This window comes from Electrona antarctica (genome assembly GCF_951216825.1).
Source record: "Electrona antarctica genome assembly, chromosome: 15".
NCBI lineage: Eukaryota > Metazoa > Chordata > Actinopteri > Myctophiformes > Myctophidae > Electrona > Electrona antarctica.
This window is the reverse complement of record NC_136796.1, coordinates 25,782,799-25,800,930: the sequence shown is the minus strand read 5'-3', so window position 1 is coordinate 25,800,930 and position 18,132 is coordinate 25,782,799. Positions and strand designations below refer to the sequence as shown.

Below are 18,132 nucleotides of genomic sequence, written 5' to 3'. Positions count from 1 at the left end.
GAGCGACTCTGCAAGGCTGCTTTATGGGCTGCACCATAGATGCACCGCCTCGCGTGGGGTCGTTGCTATAGCAACAATATGAAAACAGGAGGAGAAATATTGTTTCTGTTGATGCAATGCATTAAAACACCATGTGCTTATCAATGATAAGTAAATTGTTTATTTACACAAATGTTTTTGACACATTTAATGGACTAAAACCCAGCAGCATAGACTGTGACTAAAACAGACACAGTTCCATAAAGATAATGCTAAAACTTTGAGGAAGGGGGAGGCGGAGCCAAATGATCACATGCTAGAACGTCACAGCTCAACATACTGATTTGTACTACATGGGGAACGAACACGATCCGTGCAAAGTGGAAAAGAGTCAGTCGGTGTAATCTATAGATCTACACTTAAAGAAACAACGTTTCACTCACGTGACTGTGTTGTTTTTCCTTATTGTGAGAATAGTTTAGGCAGCAGACACTAGAGCAAACAGTCCTTTTTCAGTCGGTACTGGCAGATGCCAATGCCATGGATATAAACTTAAAGACGAGATTCTGGGAAGGTTTTGCACTTGACGTTTATTAAAGGGGCAAAACGACCAGCATCATGCCGGAGCCCACATGCTTAAACTGAGAAAATACACAAGGTAAGCTTTAGCAAAAATATAAAATATGTTCGTCTGTACCAGACCCACTGAAGCCTTAGCTCTAGCCTCTGGTCCATTACGCATTAGAGCTATGGACCAGAGCTACTGAAGCCTTATCTTTGTTTTATAGCATAATAAGAGATGGCCCTACTGTTACCAACTGTATGTAACAAGATACATTCTAGGGCTAAATCAGAGACTGTGAAATGGCCTCAATAGAGATCATTGACCATTGATCATTTTTGTATTGAGTTGTACTTGAAATGTACTGTAATTCTGCAAACTGTTAATAAATCAATCAATGACTATTAATGCTAGTCTTTGTTTTATGCAGCATACCTGAAATGTGGTTGGTTGTGGTGACTTAATAGGCTTGCTATAAAATGTCTATTTCCACTTTAAATTATTTCGTTACCCATCAATGTATCCATGGAAGAAAACACACTTTAGTTTAAAGTGTGGGATGAAACATCACAAAAGCATTGTTTGCTGCTCTCTTGTCATCATTTTTATTTTTTAAAGAGACAATTGCATTAAAAAAAAGAGAGACATAGAAAAAGCTTGAGTCATTTTGTTTCACTTCCCCTAGCTCTGGTCAGAGTTCCCCTTATTATTATTATTTTACTGGTGGACAGGTTTCTGAACTGCCACAGCCCTTCTATGAGACACAGACTTAGTAGAAAAAAATCACACCTGTGTGAACTGAGCGGTGTACTATACTGTACTTCTCTTGTACTGTACTGTACTGTACAAGACCAACTAACTTGGATTTTGAATCCAGTGTCTGAACAGGGAAATAATTTATGTTCCGTTTTGTTTACTGACCTTTTGATATCCACCTTTTGGATTGTCCTTGTTTGACACTAAAACGAAAACACAATAAATTCTCTTCTCTTTACTTGGACATAAAATAGATTAATTAATGTAAATTCATGTAATTCAACAGCCTCACACTGGATTTTCTTTGGCCTATTTTGACGATCCATTCATACACTGAAACACATTTGAGTTTGACACATATTATATACTGTACCTCTCTCATAAGCAGGAGCGAGAGTGAGAGACTGTTTGTTTATGTATTAAAGTCTTGAGAATATTCAACAGATCTATAGTATTCACATGTTTTGAACACACACACACACACACACACGAACATTTGCTCTGATAGTTCATAGCCGAAACGTGTAAGCCTTCCTGTTTGGTGTGTGCCAATAAAAAAGTGGAAATTCATTCATTCCTACTTTTTTGATGTATACTGAGTTTGCGTCTAGCACTCCACTGAAAACCATTTCTGATGCGCAACCTCTTTTTCTCATTTAAGAATATTTGTTGTTCTCTAGTACCTTTTTTCATGACAGTTTTCGTCAGTTTCCATTACATTTGGAACCGTTAATTTCCACAACCGGTTTATTACACTGTCAGTAGTTCTCACACTTTTTTTAATTTCAAGGACCACCATAACTGAGAGTGTACAAATAAAACAGTGTACAACATTTGTACACTCAGAGTTACAAACCTATAAGGGTCCGGAAACCTGTCAAGTAACCAAGGAAACCAACCGGAATTGTTAAAATCCAAACGGATCCCAGCCCTAGTTTCCAGAATAGGGATGGTAGGGTTCATGTGGTTAATAAGATCATGGCTATGGAACACAGTCCGGTATGCTCAGCTAATCCTAAAATTTGCAGACAGACCAACACATTGTGATTCCACACAGATACTTGGAATACCTCAGCTAAAAGCCATGAGCTGGTTCTCTACAGCAGCTCAAGAGGATCCTTGTCCCATCCATGTCAGGATGATAAAACTCAGGCATAATCATGTTTTCACAAATAATGAATAGATGTTTCTTAAGTTTATATCAATAATAATGTGCTTACAAAATGTGTCAGAACAGGTCAGGTGCATATATGGAGATCTAAGGGTGGCAGCGGGGGCAGTGTCTTTAGTGTACAGGGTTTGATGAGGTCAGATCAACATATGGAATGTCAGAACAGGTCAGCTCCATATATATGGAGATCTAAGGTTGGCAGCACCAGCGTCACTGACAAGAAAACTTACGATCTACAGACTGGCAGCCAAGTAGCCTTAATAGCATCCTACTAGCCTACATGTAGGCAGAAAGATGGCGCCAAAATAAGCCAAAATCCTATCCAAGTCACTATGCCCACCCCCTATAGGGGTTTACATGCAGTATGGTTTACTGTTTAATTTATCTGTACACTAGAGTGACTTGGACGCGGTCTCCTGTCACTGTGTCTTACAGTGGTGCCTTACTATGTATGTGAGACGGTCATCATCATTCATACACAGATGGCGGACTAGGAAACCATGCAAGGCACCAACCTGCTCACCGGAAGCAATTAGGGATTCAGTGTCTATTTTCTTGATGTATATTATATACGTTACATATTATTTATAAAGATATATTTCTATTTCTATCTCAGACGGAGATCAATGGACTGACTGGGTAGCTTGTTGACTTCCATCCATGCTCCAGTCTTGCATTGTGTTCCTTCCTGACCAACTGACATGGCACCACCGGATCAGTGCTCCACCACCTCCGCCCATTTGGGACAGAGTGAAGATACTGAGCCCCTCATTGAGACTGTTGCAGGTGTGTTTTTAAGCTAATGTATTCTTCCATGAAATTAATAATTTAAATCATATAAAAAAAATCACACGTGTGTACTGAGCGGTGCAACTATACATTTATTGTTATAGTTACTGTACTGTACTGTGCTCTGTATTGTAGTGTACTGTTCTCACTGCTCTGTACTGTACTTTGATTATATTTGGAAAAAATCTCCCCATGTGTGCTTTAAATTATTGTAGGCTTGTACTCATCCACAGTTTTAGTGTCCAGATATGACGTCTTCCTTCTCTCGATTAACCTTATGGTCTCCTTGGCACTGTAATTGCAGACGAATTATAGAAGAATCCACCTCTGATCACTGTAACCATAAAACTGTTGTCCTCCTCTCCACTCCAATCAAGCCCAAGAGCTATTGCGTAATGTTTAGAGATGGCTATATTTAACCGGATACAACCATTTGTTTTAATTATTATTAAGTGAGTGGTAATTTAGTTTTATGAACATAAAGCTGTGTAACTGCCCGATATCCAATACTGTCAATTATTCAGGCAACTTAGGTCATTCTCCTAATGCTATTTGCTTTATGTATATTCAGTCATTCACCTTTTTTTTTTTAAATCAACATGATGATGTCGTTAACCACATATGTACCCTGTGCATGCATGCTTTGCCTACATCAGTCCCTCCCCAGTGCGGCTCAGCTCGCCTCAGCCTGGCTGTAATGATGTTCTTTGGGTTTTCCGTCGTCTACGGTCTCCGCGTCAACCTCAGCGTGGCCATGGTAGCCATGGTCAACGCCACTGAATCGGAGCCAGCCACGAACGGCTCAATAGTCCATGAGTGTCCCCTACCTCCACATGACAAGAACAGCTCCCAGACCCCAGACCAGCCAGATGGGGTATGAGTGTTACTGCTGCTGTTCCCCCTCTGTTTCTCTTCTTATTTTCTCCCTCATCCTTTTCATACTTCTATTTCCCAATGAGGAGCAAATGCAACTCATTACTTTCATGGTTACTCTCTTAAGCATCTCCTGCTTTCTCCCAGGTTCCCCAGTACTCTTGGGACACTGAGACCCAGGGCTGGCTGCTGGGAGCATTCTTCTTTGGATACATGTGCACCCAGATACCAGGGGGCTACCTATCGGGTCATTATGGGGGCAGCATCTTCCTGGGGGGAGGAGTGCTGGGCACTGCTGTCCTCACCATCCTTACCCCACTGGCCGCCCAGTGGGGGTCCTACTGGCTCTTTGCCCTAAGAGCCCTGGAGGGGTTTGGGGAGGTAAGAAAAACTTTTTTCTTTTTCTTTATTTACCCAGGGTAGTATCTCTGAGCACAAATGCTCATTTTGAGCCATTGCTGCACATAGACAGACACATTAAAACCTGGGAGCTGATCAGAAAAACCCCAGTCTTATACTGTGTTGGCCACTGAGCAACTCGACTGGAGCAGTTGGGGGTTCAGTGCCATGCTCCAGGGCACTTCAGCGGTAGCCTGGCATGACTAATATAACTGCGTAGATATCACTGCGTAGATATTTGTCTGGAACTTCGATGTGGAAGATTTATTTACGAGGGGCGGCTACACAGCAAAAAGTCTGATTGGTCAACCATTACTAATGGGGTGAGTGAAATGTAATTCAAATTGAGGAGTGTCAGACCAATCTGCCCAGGGCATTTTTTCCCCCCTGAGTCAGATTTGTCTGGTTTCCAGGCTACTTCAGCGGTGTGATAGGGGTGAGTGGTGGCCATTCCCTTTCCCTTCCCGATTTTTCCAGTCCTGGGAATCTAACTGGGAATCCTCTGGCTCCTCTAACCTTTAGAAAAACTAATAGAATACATCACTTGGTAGAGGTGCTGGGTTCAAAAGTAGCATCAGAAAAAGAGAAAAGAGGCTGCACACTCATCTGCTCCAAAAGTGTACTTTTGGAGCAGATGAGCAGGCTCTTTTCTCTTCCTCTAACCTTTAGGCGACCACTGCATCAACTTTAGCAGGTTGTGAAATATAGAATATGCTCCAATCAGTTCTCATGTGTGATGGTGTTCATATGAAACAAAAGTGTGCACTGTGCAATGTGCATAGATTTGCACCCTCTGCTGGACAGATTTGAATGACATGCATGTCAGAGAGAGCCTCATTACAATTGTTTTCTGTTTGATGTGGTCTTATCTGTCGCCGTTTCTGCAGGGCGTGACATTCCCAGCCATGATGGCGATGTGGGCACGATGGGCTCCACCGCTGGAGCGTTCCCGCCTCATTACCCTGTCTGGTGCAGGTGCCAACTTTGGGGCCTTTTTGTCGCTGCCCATCACTGCCTATATCTGTCAAACACTGGGCTGGCCTTCTGTCTTCTACATCTGTGGTGAGGGGAATTCTCTCTCTCTCTCTCACACACACACACACACACACACACACACACACACACACACACACACACACACACACACACACACACACACAGACACACATAGACACACACACACACCAGAGCATGTGAGCGGAGTGGGAGCGGAGTGATGGGATTATGAATTGAGTGCTGAGCGGGTTTGAAAGTAGGTCAGAGCGCCTTCGGAGCGAGGACCGGCCTTCCGCTCCAAGGCGTTCCGTTCAGGGGCCGTGCACCACATCTTTGAGCATGTCTGGTCGCACGGACAGACTCAGAAACAAACAAAACACTTTGCAAATGTATCGACATGTCCACTTACACTGTCTTGTGACACACACACACATGGAAATCTAGTAATTTAAGATTATCCCACTGTTGCACTCTATATGATATGAGCACTCAATACAACCATTATTAGTTATTCCAGTCAATTAGTCATTCCAGATAATGAATAGATAGATTTACACTACAGCATCTGCATCTACATGATCTGCTAAACCTAAGATTACGTTCTGGCCAATTTTCTGAAGCAATCAATATTATTTCCACATTAATGTGAACTGTTCATTTGTGTATGGTACATTTTTATACACTCCTAATTAAATGAACCCTCTGCTCCGGATTTTTATGTGATTATTACAAAGACATTGTTTATGATTAAACAGGCCTCTCTCTCTCGTTTTAGGAGGTGCTGGTTGTCTCTGGGCTGTATTTTGGTTTATTATGGTTTCAGATGACCCTCGCACCCACCGTCGGATCAGCGAGGAAGAGAGAGAGTATATCATCAACTCTATTGGCCCACAGGTACCCATGAAACAAGTTTCACAGTCACCATAACATTGGAGCAGGAAATAATCATAATCTTGTTTTTCATATGCTTGTTGCTTTGTTGTACATTGGTCTTGCATGCCAAAAATAGTTGATTTACAAGCACACAACGCATGGCTTCCCGATCCATTGTGAGTTGTAGATCTGCTATTCTAGGTACCGTGTCATTAGTCAGAAGGTTCATTGTTCCGAAATTACTATCCCCATGTCTAACCCTAACCTAAACATAACCGCAAGCACGGGAGCAGTGCATGTTCGGACTAACGGGATTTCGGATCTATGGGCAGTCCCCCTATTCTGTGCCATCTGTTCTGCACCGCTCTCTCCTGTGTGCTAATCAATAAAGCAGAACTATCTTAAAAATCTAAATGTTTTAAGACTGAACAAACTCCAATCTACAACCTGCAGGGCACAGGTCATGGCTGGTCCATGCCGCTGTTACCCATTATGCTGTCGGTGCCATTGTGGGCGATCATTGTGGCGCAGATGTGCAACAACTGGGGGTATTACACCCTGCTCACCTCCCTGCCCACTTACATGAACAATGTTCTGCACTTTGACCTTAAATCGGTAATGTGACAATTTTTTACAATTTCTCCCTCTGAATTCAAACAGATAATTTCCCTCTAAACAAAGTTTATAAGTTGTGTTTACCTTTCTTCCCAGAAGGGTTTGTGTATGCTGTGTTTAATTTAATGCTTGGTTGCAGACAATGCTAGTGATATTTTAAAATAATAATAGATGCTCAAATTAGGTGTCATAAACGGAGGAATAATATGTTTCTCTCTTTCTATCTCTCTCGTCTCTCTCTCTCTCTCGCTCATGTATGTGATTAAAAGCTGTGTTTAATTTAATGCTTGGTTGCAGACAATGCTAGTGATATTTTAAAATAATAATAGATGCTCAAATTAGGTGTCATAAACGGAGGAATAATATGTTTCTCTCTTTCTATCTCTCTCGTCTCTCTCTCTTGCGCTCTCTATCTTCCTCCTCTCTCATGTGTTCTCTCTCCCACTCCCTCAGAATGCCTTTCTGTCAGCAGTGCCTTACCTGGGTGCCTGGTTTCTCTCTGTAATCTCAGGTTTTGCCGCAGACAGCCTTATAGAGAGAAAGCAGCTTAGTGTCACCGCTGTACGCAAAATATTTACACTCACAGGCAAGGGAACTCTTTTTGTGTGTGTGTGTGTGTGTGTGTGTGTGTAGTTGTGCGTGTGTGTGTGCGCAAGTCGTTGTGCGTGGCAATGTGCATGTATTTGTTTATCATTCATGAAGTGGTTCAGCAAAATTGGCTAAATGGAATATAAGATCCTGCCTCCATGTGGCATTTTTAAAATTACGCTTATTGTTTTTGTTTTCATTGAACTTCAACTTTATGGTCACATCACAATTTTACACCAGGAGTGATTGAAATAGTTGTGTGCAACCTTCCTAGTTCCTACAAATTGAAGTTACTGGTGGCAATGTAGGCACTTCCACATGTTTTTACTTTGGACATTTTTTTCCTGTGCAAAGCAACAGGAAAAGAATGTCTGACTACACTGCAGAATTGGTTCCCCTCTGTTTATTTTCTGCTTTGTTGCAACATGGCAGCACGTGAAGTATAGAACAATGAGAAACTAGAAAGTAACTGCATAGCAGAATACACTGTTTTAGCCATTTGTTTTAACCACTTAAGCCCTATAGTATTATGATATACCAAGTTGTACAAATAGTGAAATTAGCCGATCTACAAACTTGCAGATCTGCTATTTTGGCTATTTATGTTGTTGTTGTTTTTTGCCTATTATGACATGCCAGAAATATTGACACTAGGTTGAAAATTGTTAAATTGCCGTATTTCATTATGCCACACAGACATGCGGTTGAGACGTGGCCTAGCCTGTATCAACCGATCACACTATTCATTAAGCTATCAAAAGTTACAAACTATGGCATGTTTGATGTCAGATGAGCGGTGTTGAAACATAACTAACCTCCCCTCCGGTTCAGTGACCCTGCATTCAGGAATACTGTTATGCTATATTACCACTTTTTCCTGAACTTACCCATACCACTTTAATCATGCACAAGTTATTGTGATTTTGGATGCTGTTTATATACCTGCTGCTTTTTATATTCTAGATATGTTTTCCACTTGGACAAGTAGCATTCATGCCCCCTATGTCTGTCCAATATATTAAAAGAAAAAAGGTAAATGGTGCATTAATATAGCACCATTATCCAAGGCGAGTAGTTGCTGCGAGAGTGAGGTCTAGCCAACACCAACTCGGGATTCCTGGATCGCTGCCCTCCACAAATTCCTATCCAACATCGGGTTCTTGAGCTCTGCAGTGTTGTTAGCCAAGCTGTCGCACCGCAGCACATCTATATATTAGCACTTTATGCATTCTGTATAATTTATTTGACTGTTCATTCTTTATTCTCTCTTAACCTATTATAAAACTTCCTGTAACTGCAGTGTCGAAAGCTTGCACACAAATTGTTTCACCCACTTTTTTTTACTTAACACGTAAGTGTGTGATGTGACAATTAAGTTATTTATGTCTAACACACTGAGTGCAGGACTCAATGCAGAGGTGATTCAGTGTGTGATGTACTTGGATTCTCTGCACCATAGAAGAGAGTAAGGCAGTGGTGTGCATGTTCTCTTTTACATGTCACCATCTGTTTCCATCATTGCTCAGGTCTCCTACTGCCTGGGGTCTTCCTGGTTGCCGTGGCTTATGCCGGTTGCAGTGCTATCCTAGCCGTCACTTTCCTCTCCCTCTGCACAACCATCGGAGGAACCAGTGGCGCAGGAGTCTTTATGAACCAAATAGACATCGCACCTCGGTCTGTGTCGTATAGAAACATTTACATTTTACATGTAGACATTTAACTGAGGCTTTTATCCAGTATAGCTTAAGAGCACATATAACAAGTCGCACAGCTCGATTTAACAATTGCTATCAGCATTCATTTCTTATGGATTATCACTGAACTTCCTCACTTTTACTTTCCAGGTATGCAGGTGTTCTTCTAGGAATCACTAATACTTTTGGGACTATTCCTGGTGTGGTGGCACCTATTGTTACAGGCTACCTGACCAAAAACGTAAGATGCCTGAATATAAGTTTGTATACTCATTATACTACCAAACATACAAACACGAGGTGTTGACCTAAAATACGCACACATGCATTCACACTCATTTACCACACACACACTGTAAGACAATAAAATACACAAAGGACAATACACATGCAGTCATTGAAAAGCAACACCCTTAACAACTGATTTCTACTTAATAGTATGATGGTGTAACTTGCCAAAATTACTGATCTTCAAGTTAACAACGTGCCGCATCATGTTTGTTTTTTAAAATGTTCTCCTATAATAAACAGCCCTGTTATATCCTTTCTTGTTTATAGCACTCAATAGCGGGCTGGAGGAATGTGTTCTGGGTTTCGGCAGTAATCAGTGCCTTCGGTGGCATCTTTTACACCATTTTCGGCAGCGGAGAGATCCAGACGTGGGCCCTAACTGAGGAAGACAGGGCCGAACTAGAGAGGAAGAATAACAGGACTGTGAATATAGGCGACATATAGCAAACTATATGTACCTGTATATTATATGTATTTACATGTAGTTGTTCCCATAGTATACCAGTATCGGAAAAGCTACCGATACTGCCTGAAATGCCAGTCTGTGCTGATCCGACACCACGTCATTTATCGCATGATATTTCATAATGATAATATATTTTGATTGCTTCAGATAAGTAGTTGCACTACTGTTTTATACTCTTACTGTACTATTTGCATTATTATTTTAATAACTTGTAGCTGCACTTAAACAATTATATTATTAATGACATTTTTATTTATCAGATCAGTGGTTCTTAATTTGTGTTTAATTTCAAGGACCCCCATAACTCTGAGAAGGTACAAATGGATTTGGTTCCATTTGTTTTTTTCCCAGATTTATTTTACACAGGTATCAGATAGTGTCTCGGATAGCGTATTGGTATCGACCGATCCGCAAGTTATGGGTATCGGAATTCGTACCAGGAAGGATTTTTTTGGTCGGTACATGTCAACATAACAAACTGAGTATATTATATTTGTTTACATGTATTGACCAGGTGTGCTTTGCATTGGTATACCGTACATGGAAGAAAAACAAATCTGATGTGCAGCTACTCAGGCAGTTGGTCATCAAAGTGTTGTTGTTTAAGGAGCTTTCTCTCTCAATACACAAAAATGGTTTTGAACAAGATAGTATTTGCAATATTATTACTTGCTCAATTTTGCTGCATTCTGCACTGCACATACTTGCCCGATACTGTATAACAGTACAAATCTTGAAAAAAAAGAAGAAAGAAAAAGGCTGGTACAGTCAGAAATAGTTTTCAACTTTCAGTCTCTTCCCAACATGTCTGTGTTGTCACTGTTGTGTATATTGACTCACCTGCCAGTGAGGAGCCCCAACCGGGAGGATGTAGACTGAGCCTTCGTTCTACTTTTCCCGCCCAACACTCCCTGCTGACGGGTGCCGTCCTCGCCCGGCTTCGCTCCCATGAACACTTGCCAACTGGGTTCGCATGGACCCCCGACAAAGCCGGATGCACCACGGTGGATTTTAACCCTTAATGGTGGGCAGGGACTTTACCACTGCGCCACCCCAACGCCATTTATCCCTATTCATCCATATTCGGAACATTTTGACAGATAGTCTGACAAGAATTAATCTCTTGTTTATATTGAAACATGGCAGTCTTATAATTGATCATAGTGTATGTACAAACTTACACTTACACAACATGATATGTCATTTTGAGCAAGCGATACCATCGCACATTATTAGCTGGCTGTCTGCGAATGGAGACCGTTCTCATGTCAGCATTAGTTCAACCTAATATTGGATCATTTCCAGTTGTCCTCATATCATGGTGATGGTGCCACAGTTCTCAAGTTTGTGTTACTACCAACAGGTTGTGTAATCACTGCCTTTATGGAAGGATGATATTTGAAGAAAGGTGTTTTCTGTATGTATTTCCGAAATGCATTGTGAGTATAATGTTTTAGAAGGAAGTAACGCAATAATTTGTATTATTTTGTTATGCAATGATTTTGTATGCCTTCTATTTTATTGTGGAAAAAAAAGTTTATACTTTTAAAGTGAGATAGCCTAAGTGGAACTAAAATGAATAATTGTCTCCACCAGGCCGAAGGCATGGGGAGAGAATATGTTTTGCACACTGTCCGTGTGTGTGTGTGTGTGTGTGTGTGTGTGTGTGTGTCCTAACAGCTGATTCGGTCTGGCTTATTAGCCAGGCTGTGTGTCCGTCTGTCCGTTACAGCTAATCTCCGGCACCATTGTTCCAAATTTTGCACACACTCCCTAGATGCCAACATGAACCTCTGCCCCAAATTTTCCTGAACGGCCTGTTATAGCGCCACCAGGAGGCCGACTTTTGTAAAACACATTTTTTGCTATAGAGGGTATGCGTGTGACATCATCATCAAACCAGGAAGTCATGCAGGAAGGCCTACTGAGTGGCAAAAAACTACTTTCTGGCCTTGACAGCCCATACATCCACACAGAAAAGTCCTATCTGATTGCATTAGACAACGTTAAACAATGTTAAACTCACTTTGCATGTTGCTTTGCCACTCGATGTGCCATTCACTTTAAGCATGCGCATACCCTCTATTACTCCTCCAGATTTTGTCCAAAAATCCTGCAAATCATTACACAGTATCTCTATAGTCATGTGCTCAAGGCGGATCTGTCCCATATTTCATATTCCATCCTAATTGGCTAACATTGGCTTTCAAAGTTTACAGGACTGGCCCGTTTTGAACAAAAAGCCTCAAATCATGAACGCAGCGTGCAATTTACGTGAAATCTTTCACGCACTTTCTTACTAGGCTGAGGAATTATCCCACCCTTTTCACATTGGCCTGTTACAGTGCCACCATCAGGTGGATATTTACAAAACACATTTTTGGAACAAAATGCCTCAAATTATCCAATTGCCATTTAAGGCATAAGAACAAATGGCACCCTTTTCACATTGGCCTATTATAGCACCAACAGGAGGCCACAACCTGACCTGCCCTGGTGGAGACCTGTGCCCTGAGGGGCACTTTTTCTAGTTTTTATTGTGTGTGTGTGTGGGTGTGCGTGGTCATGAATACTCAACTCTAAAGGCCATGTAGGCCTACATGGAAAGTGTTCAGATGAGCCAAATTCTCATCTCTGTGTTCTCTGTTGCCAGCACTTTTGTAATGCCGCAGCTAGGGTGAGATGCTTCGCTTTCATTGTTTAGGGGACATGTGAACATACCACTGGTCACCTCTCCAAATCCCTGCAGCGTGTCATGCGTAAAACGTGTTCAGTAGGACACAAAGAAAACCACATTAAAGTTTTGCTTCTCTGCTTGGTCACACTATTATCCCAATATGGCAGGCTTAACAGAATTCAACTAAATACTATCAATATTGATAGGCTACAGTACATGTTATGGTTTCCGGCCTTAACAGAATTCAACTAAATACTATAAATATAGATACAGTACACTAACACTAAGTTCTGAAAAGGCTGGTAAAAAAAGTTTGTGCCATCAAAACCCAATGGACCCTGTGCATAAAAGGATACGCATAAATGGCCACCAGAGGGCATCGGGGTCCGCTGTTAAAGTACTTTATGCATCCAGCAGGTAGCGTTAGCTGATGACTATTATATTGGGCAGCTCTTGATAGGCTGGTGGAACCGATAGTGACCCGGATATACATGTCCAGGGTCAGTCGTGTGTGGGTGTTTTTGTTTTTTGTTACTGTTCATGTATGGCTCACCCATAGAGTAAGAGTTATGGGCTCAACGCGTAAGCTTTCCGCCTGGTTTTTCATTGCGCAGATGCTGTCTAGAATCTAGATTCTAGTCATTTATGTCTGTGGTCTATGGCGCAGTGTTCTGTTATCGTTCCTCGGCAGATATGCAGACTTCACCAGAATCGAGTGCTACTCGCCAAAAGACACTAGTCTATGCCGCCCCTGGTTTAATAGACTGTAAACATGGAGTACCCACGCACAGACAGACCCATTGAGCTTTCCTGCAGAGTGCAGACTTTTGATTGATTGATTTATTAACAGTTTGCAGAATTACAGTACATTTCAACTCAATACAAAAACTGTTAACTGTGAGTGGACAGTGGACGACACCATAAAGCATTACACTTGACTTGTTTACAATAGGGCCCACCATTTTCAATTCATCAAAACATTTAGAGACATACGAAATATACACAACTATATAGTCAAAACAGGAAATCACCATAGTGGAGGTATATAGGGAAAAGAAACATATAGGCCTACAGTGAGGGGTGGGTGGTGGATTCAGATTTTACGGGGGCCAGTTTCGAATTGCAGCCGCCCGTAGGTGCCCTTTGAGAGCAGTTTTGAAGGAGTCAAGGGATTCGCAAATACATTAATGTATGGGAATAGTAAAGGCCCTAGTATGGACCCAATGCCTCCCTGCTTGGCACTCAGCATCAAAGGGTTGGATTGGGGGGTCAAATCAACTAATCAAATGATTCCAGAGCGCGGCACGGCTGCACCCATCTCCTGCAGCTCACCGCTCCAAGAGATGGGTCAAATGCGGAGAACAAATTTCAGTGCGGTAACGTGTGTGACAAATCGTACGACTTTGACTTTCATCTTTACACCATGGGAAAAACTGAATCCATTCTCTTTGGATCAAATAGTAATGTCAGCAAGGCAGATGGCTTGACAAGTGGGTGACAATATTATCACACGAAAAGATGAAGGTTCCATCCTGGAGGCTAATCTTGCCGGTGATAAAATGGCCACCAACGTAATCAAAAAAGTCAACCAAAGAACAAGATTCCTTTACGTTTACAGGATCTCCTCACTGGTCAACAAAAACACCTTGAAGACCCTGCCCCTAACAGGAGCCCTAGTAAGGTTTCTTCAACCATGCATGCACCTCAAAGGCCCTTAAAACAAGGCTCCAGACTTCCCAAAACAAACTGGTCAGGCTCCTACTTGGCCTCACTCCCCGAACCCACCTCACCCCTGCCCACTTTGACAGGCTGGAATGGCTTAGGGTTGACGACAGAGTAGGCCTACAGCATCTTGCAATGGGTCTGGTCCACAAAATTCGATACACCACCAAGATACCCATGTACCTGTCTAAATACTTCACAAAGTCCACAACCACAACACCAGAGGGAGTGCAACAAACCATGTTGCCAGATGGGGCAGTAGAGAGTACTCTCTACTGCCCCATCTGGCGGAGTCAGGTTAATAGGAAGTGTAGGCTACAGATACAGACAGAAGGACAGACAGACAGAATGACTGACAGACAGACATTTTTCGGTGCATTTATAGATAGATTATAGATAGATTTTATTGGCCTAAAATATTGTCTATATACATATATTCATGAATCCACTTGCTGACCGGCTGTCGGTATTGGGCAATCTTTTATAGGGGTTTCTTGTGACCCTACCATTAACATCCTATGGCAGGCAAAAATGTAAAACTTTCCTTTTGCTTTAAGTAGCATGTGACATGTCAAACTAGGGGGTTTTCATGATTCTGAATCCATTCCAAGCATTAGTTTTGCACAAAATACACTCCTTGGGCTAAAAACAGCCATAGCCACTTGCCCAAAATGTGCTGACCTCATCACATTTGTGCTGAACTCATCACATTTGTCATGACGTCTATGGCCGTTTTTAGCCCAAGGAGTGTTTTTTGTGCAAAACTAATGCTTGGAATGGATTCAGAATCATGAAAAACCCCTAGTTTCACATGTCACATTATGCTACTTAAAGCATAAGGAAAGTTTGACATTTTTGACAATTTTGCCTGCCATAGGATGTTAATGGGGGAAAAAATGCCCAATAGTGACAGCCGGTCAGCAAGTGGATTCACGAATGTATGTATATAGACAATATTTTAGGCCAATAAAAAAGACTATACCAAATTTCCCACTTTAAACAAAAGAAGCCTGTCGGCTGCCGGACTAGTAGGCTTATTGTAAACTATATGGCAACATTTAGTCTTCTATCAGTTTCTAATTCATTTGTTCATGCAGGACATTCTGTCAAATGTACGGAAATAGCACAGCAAGCGATGGCTGCTGATTCTCAAAGTTTTACATTTCCCTCTTAAAATAAAGCAGACCACTGGGCCTTTTTCATCAAGCCTGTCTGAGGAGTGCTGACTCTGAGCCAGTTTTATCGACCAAGTTCACAAGAGCCATTTCATTATGAAACGATACATTCACTCACTTTTGTTTTGTTTTATTCAGTTGATTTGTCTTTTCCTTTCCTTTAAAACCATAAATTCTTTGAGCATAATCTTAATTCTCTGTTTTTATATGACCTATACTGTATGTATTTGATGGCCGGTGATTGGTGAAGCAACATTGTTTCTCAGATTTTGAAATGTTTCGTTTTTCTTGAATACATTAATTCGTGGCTTCTTGTTTTCTCTACTCACACATGTAAAAATCACACCCGTGTGAACTGAGTGGTGCAAGGTCTTATATAGCCTGATCAGCTGTGGTCTGACGTAATGTCAGTGACCATGGTAACCATGCTCACCTGTGCACGGACACGTACACAGGTACACAAACATAGATACAGACAAAGCTGGTTGTTGGAGTGGTTTGCACCACTCAAAAATGGGGTACTCGTCTTTAGTCAGCTTGATGGCCGAAATTGTTCTGTTTTATAACCCTTATAAAGTGGCAGTCTTGGCAGGCAAGAGTTTTAAAGGTGATGATGATAATTATTTCTCAAGTAAGTAAAAAAAAATCATTTTTTAGGGAAAAGGGGGAGAAACTCAAAATTGCAGACTCATTTGTTTAGCATTGCCCCAGGGTGAGGTGTGTGTCTTCATTCTTCATGCACGGGGGGGGGGGGTGTTAGCCCGGCTCTACAAGTGTTAAAATCATCTTCTTAACTCTCAGTCGAGACCCATATTCTAATCTAGACAATAGATCTTTCACCGAAAGGGAACATCTGCTATCTTGTGCTGTTTGCTTTCAATCTGAATGCCGCAGGGGACAGGAGACGGAGGACTCAGGAGGCCCTCCTGTGTGTTGCAAATGTACTCTGTATTTACACTTTGCCACTGGGAAGAATTGGATTTGCATTCACACCATATTGACTTTGTAATGTGATTGACATTCCTATATGTCTGTATGAACTTGAATGAACTTGTCATCACCATGCACCCGTATAGTCTTGAGACAGACTGTTCACTCCGTCAATAGGAAAAGAGGGCGCTGTTTGTCCTTTATTTTTTGATGATGGGTTCTCAGATGCACCCTATAACCCTTAGCCTATATCTAAAATGTATATTACACAGTGCTTCTTTGTTTTTGTTAAGTATATTGTTGCCAGCTGGAAACAATGCATGTAGGCCTGATTGATTGAAAAATGTATTAACAGTTTGTAGAATGGGTACAGTTCAAATAAAGTACTGGTCAAACCATCACTACAAAATCTGCTAAGGATAAAACCAGAAAAAGCACTAAGACTTGTTTACATAAGGGTCCTCCATTTTCAATTCTTCAGAACATTTATGTCCTATGTCCAAAACCTTTCAATAAATGTAAAAATGAACTTCCATTTGATCCACTGGATCCAATATAGTTATTATTTAGTCACAATCACACGTTTTCATTAGTTCAGTATTTACAAAAACCCACAGATCACAACCACTTTCACTTTGACTTATGTATGTATGAATGAACCATTGTAAAGCGTTTTGAGCACTTGGAAAAGCGCTATAAAAATGCAATTCATTATTAAAAATTAAAATATATATAGCAAAAAAATCTACAAGCTCACACTGCATAGGATTGTAGCACATGGTCACACTGTAGTATGATGAAGTAGGGCATTAATTTAGGAGTGATGCAGTACAAGTGACGATATCCTCCTACCTCGTTTCTCTTCTATTTTTATTTTTTATCCAAGCATCACTTTTGTCTTAAAAGGTGACCACATGATTATGTTTACTGTAGGCACAGAACTACAGTTAAGAGCATACAGCACTATTGTTTTCTATTTTGCTTGTAGGCTACTGAGAATCCTTCTTATGAACATTTATTATGTTGATGTAAGGAGATATTGATAAGAATGTCGGCCAAAAGACATCAATGTAAAACTGATAAATTAAGGTGATTTTGGTAGGTGATTAATTCTGCCATGCTTGTTGGTGTATTATAATAAACAGCACGATGGCATTCACACACAAAGAGTGGGAGGAAACTACTAGCCAGTAGAGTATTTATGTCGCCTGCACCCTTCAATGACTCATCACTGACGTCCTGCCAGGATCTGCCATTCAGGTTGTCGAGACTCACACGTCACTGTTCACATGCAAAACCCCCATCGTGCATCACCACCACCACACCACAGCTGTTGAAATTAGCTATGACCAGACAACAATGTAACAACTAAACTAAATTAAACAACAACCACTGTAAACATAATCAGTTTTGCTGTGGTAAGAAAACATTTAGTAGTTGACATAGTTTGCACAGTGAAGCTCCTGTATGTGCCAATCTGTCTGTCAGTTTGATTGAGTTAGCAGGTCATGAGTATCTTATCAACTTTTCCAATACCTGTGAAGTTAAGCTTGGGAACAAAGGTTGTGTGATGTTG

General features: G+C 41.3%; 1 protein-coding gene across 1 annotated transcript; it reads left to right on the top strand.

The window, feature by feature from the left end:
* Positions 1-326: 326 nt before the first annotated feature.
* On the top strand, positions 327-11,435 carry LOC306939057 (sialin). Its single transcript, XM_079523522.1, has 11 exons — positions 327-637; positions 3,085-3,254; positions 3,914-4,131; positions 4,278-4,511; positions 5,417-5,591; positions 6,301-6,419; positions 6,852-7,013; positions 7,467-7,599; positions 9,128-9,275; positions 9,446-9,536; positions 9,854-11,435. The coding sequence occupies exons 2-11, from the start codon at positions 3,170-3,172 to the stop codon at positions 10,028-10,030; spliced, it is 1,542 nt and encodes a 513-aa protein (XP_079379648.1). The 5' UTR covers positions 327-637; positions 3,085-3,169; the 3' UTR covers positions 10,031-11,435.
* Positions 11,436-18,132: the final 6,697 nt, after the last annotated feature.

Bases quoted from the DNA above. Each gene is read 5' to 3' on its own strand.
- LOC306939057 (XM_079523522.1), top strand. From the start codon at position 3,170: ATGGCACCACCGGATCAGTGCTCCACCACCTCCGCCCATTTGGGACAG. The intron at 4,132-4,277 runs GTATGAGTGTTA...GCTTTCTCCCAG, and splicing joins CCCCAGACCAGCCAGATGGG to GTTCCCCAGTACTCTTGGGA. The intron at 5,592-6,300 runs GTGAGGGGAATT...CTCTCGTTTTAG, and splicing joins TTCTGTCTTCTACATCTGTG to GAGGTGCTGGTTGTCTCTGG.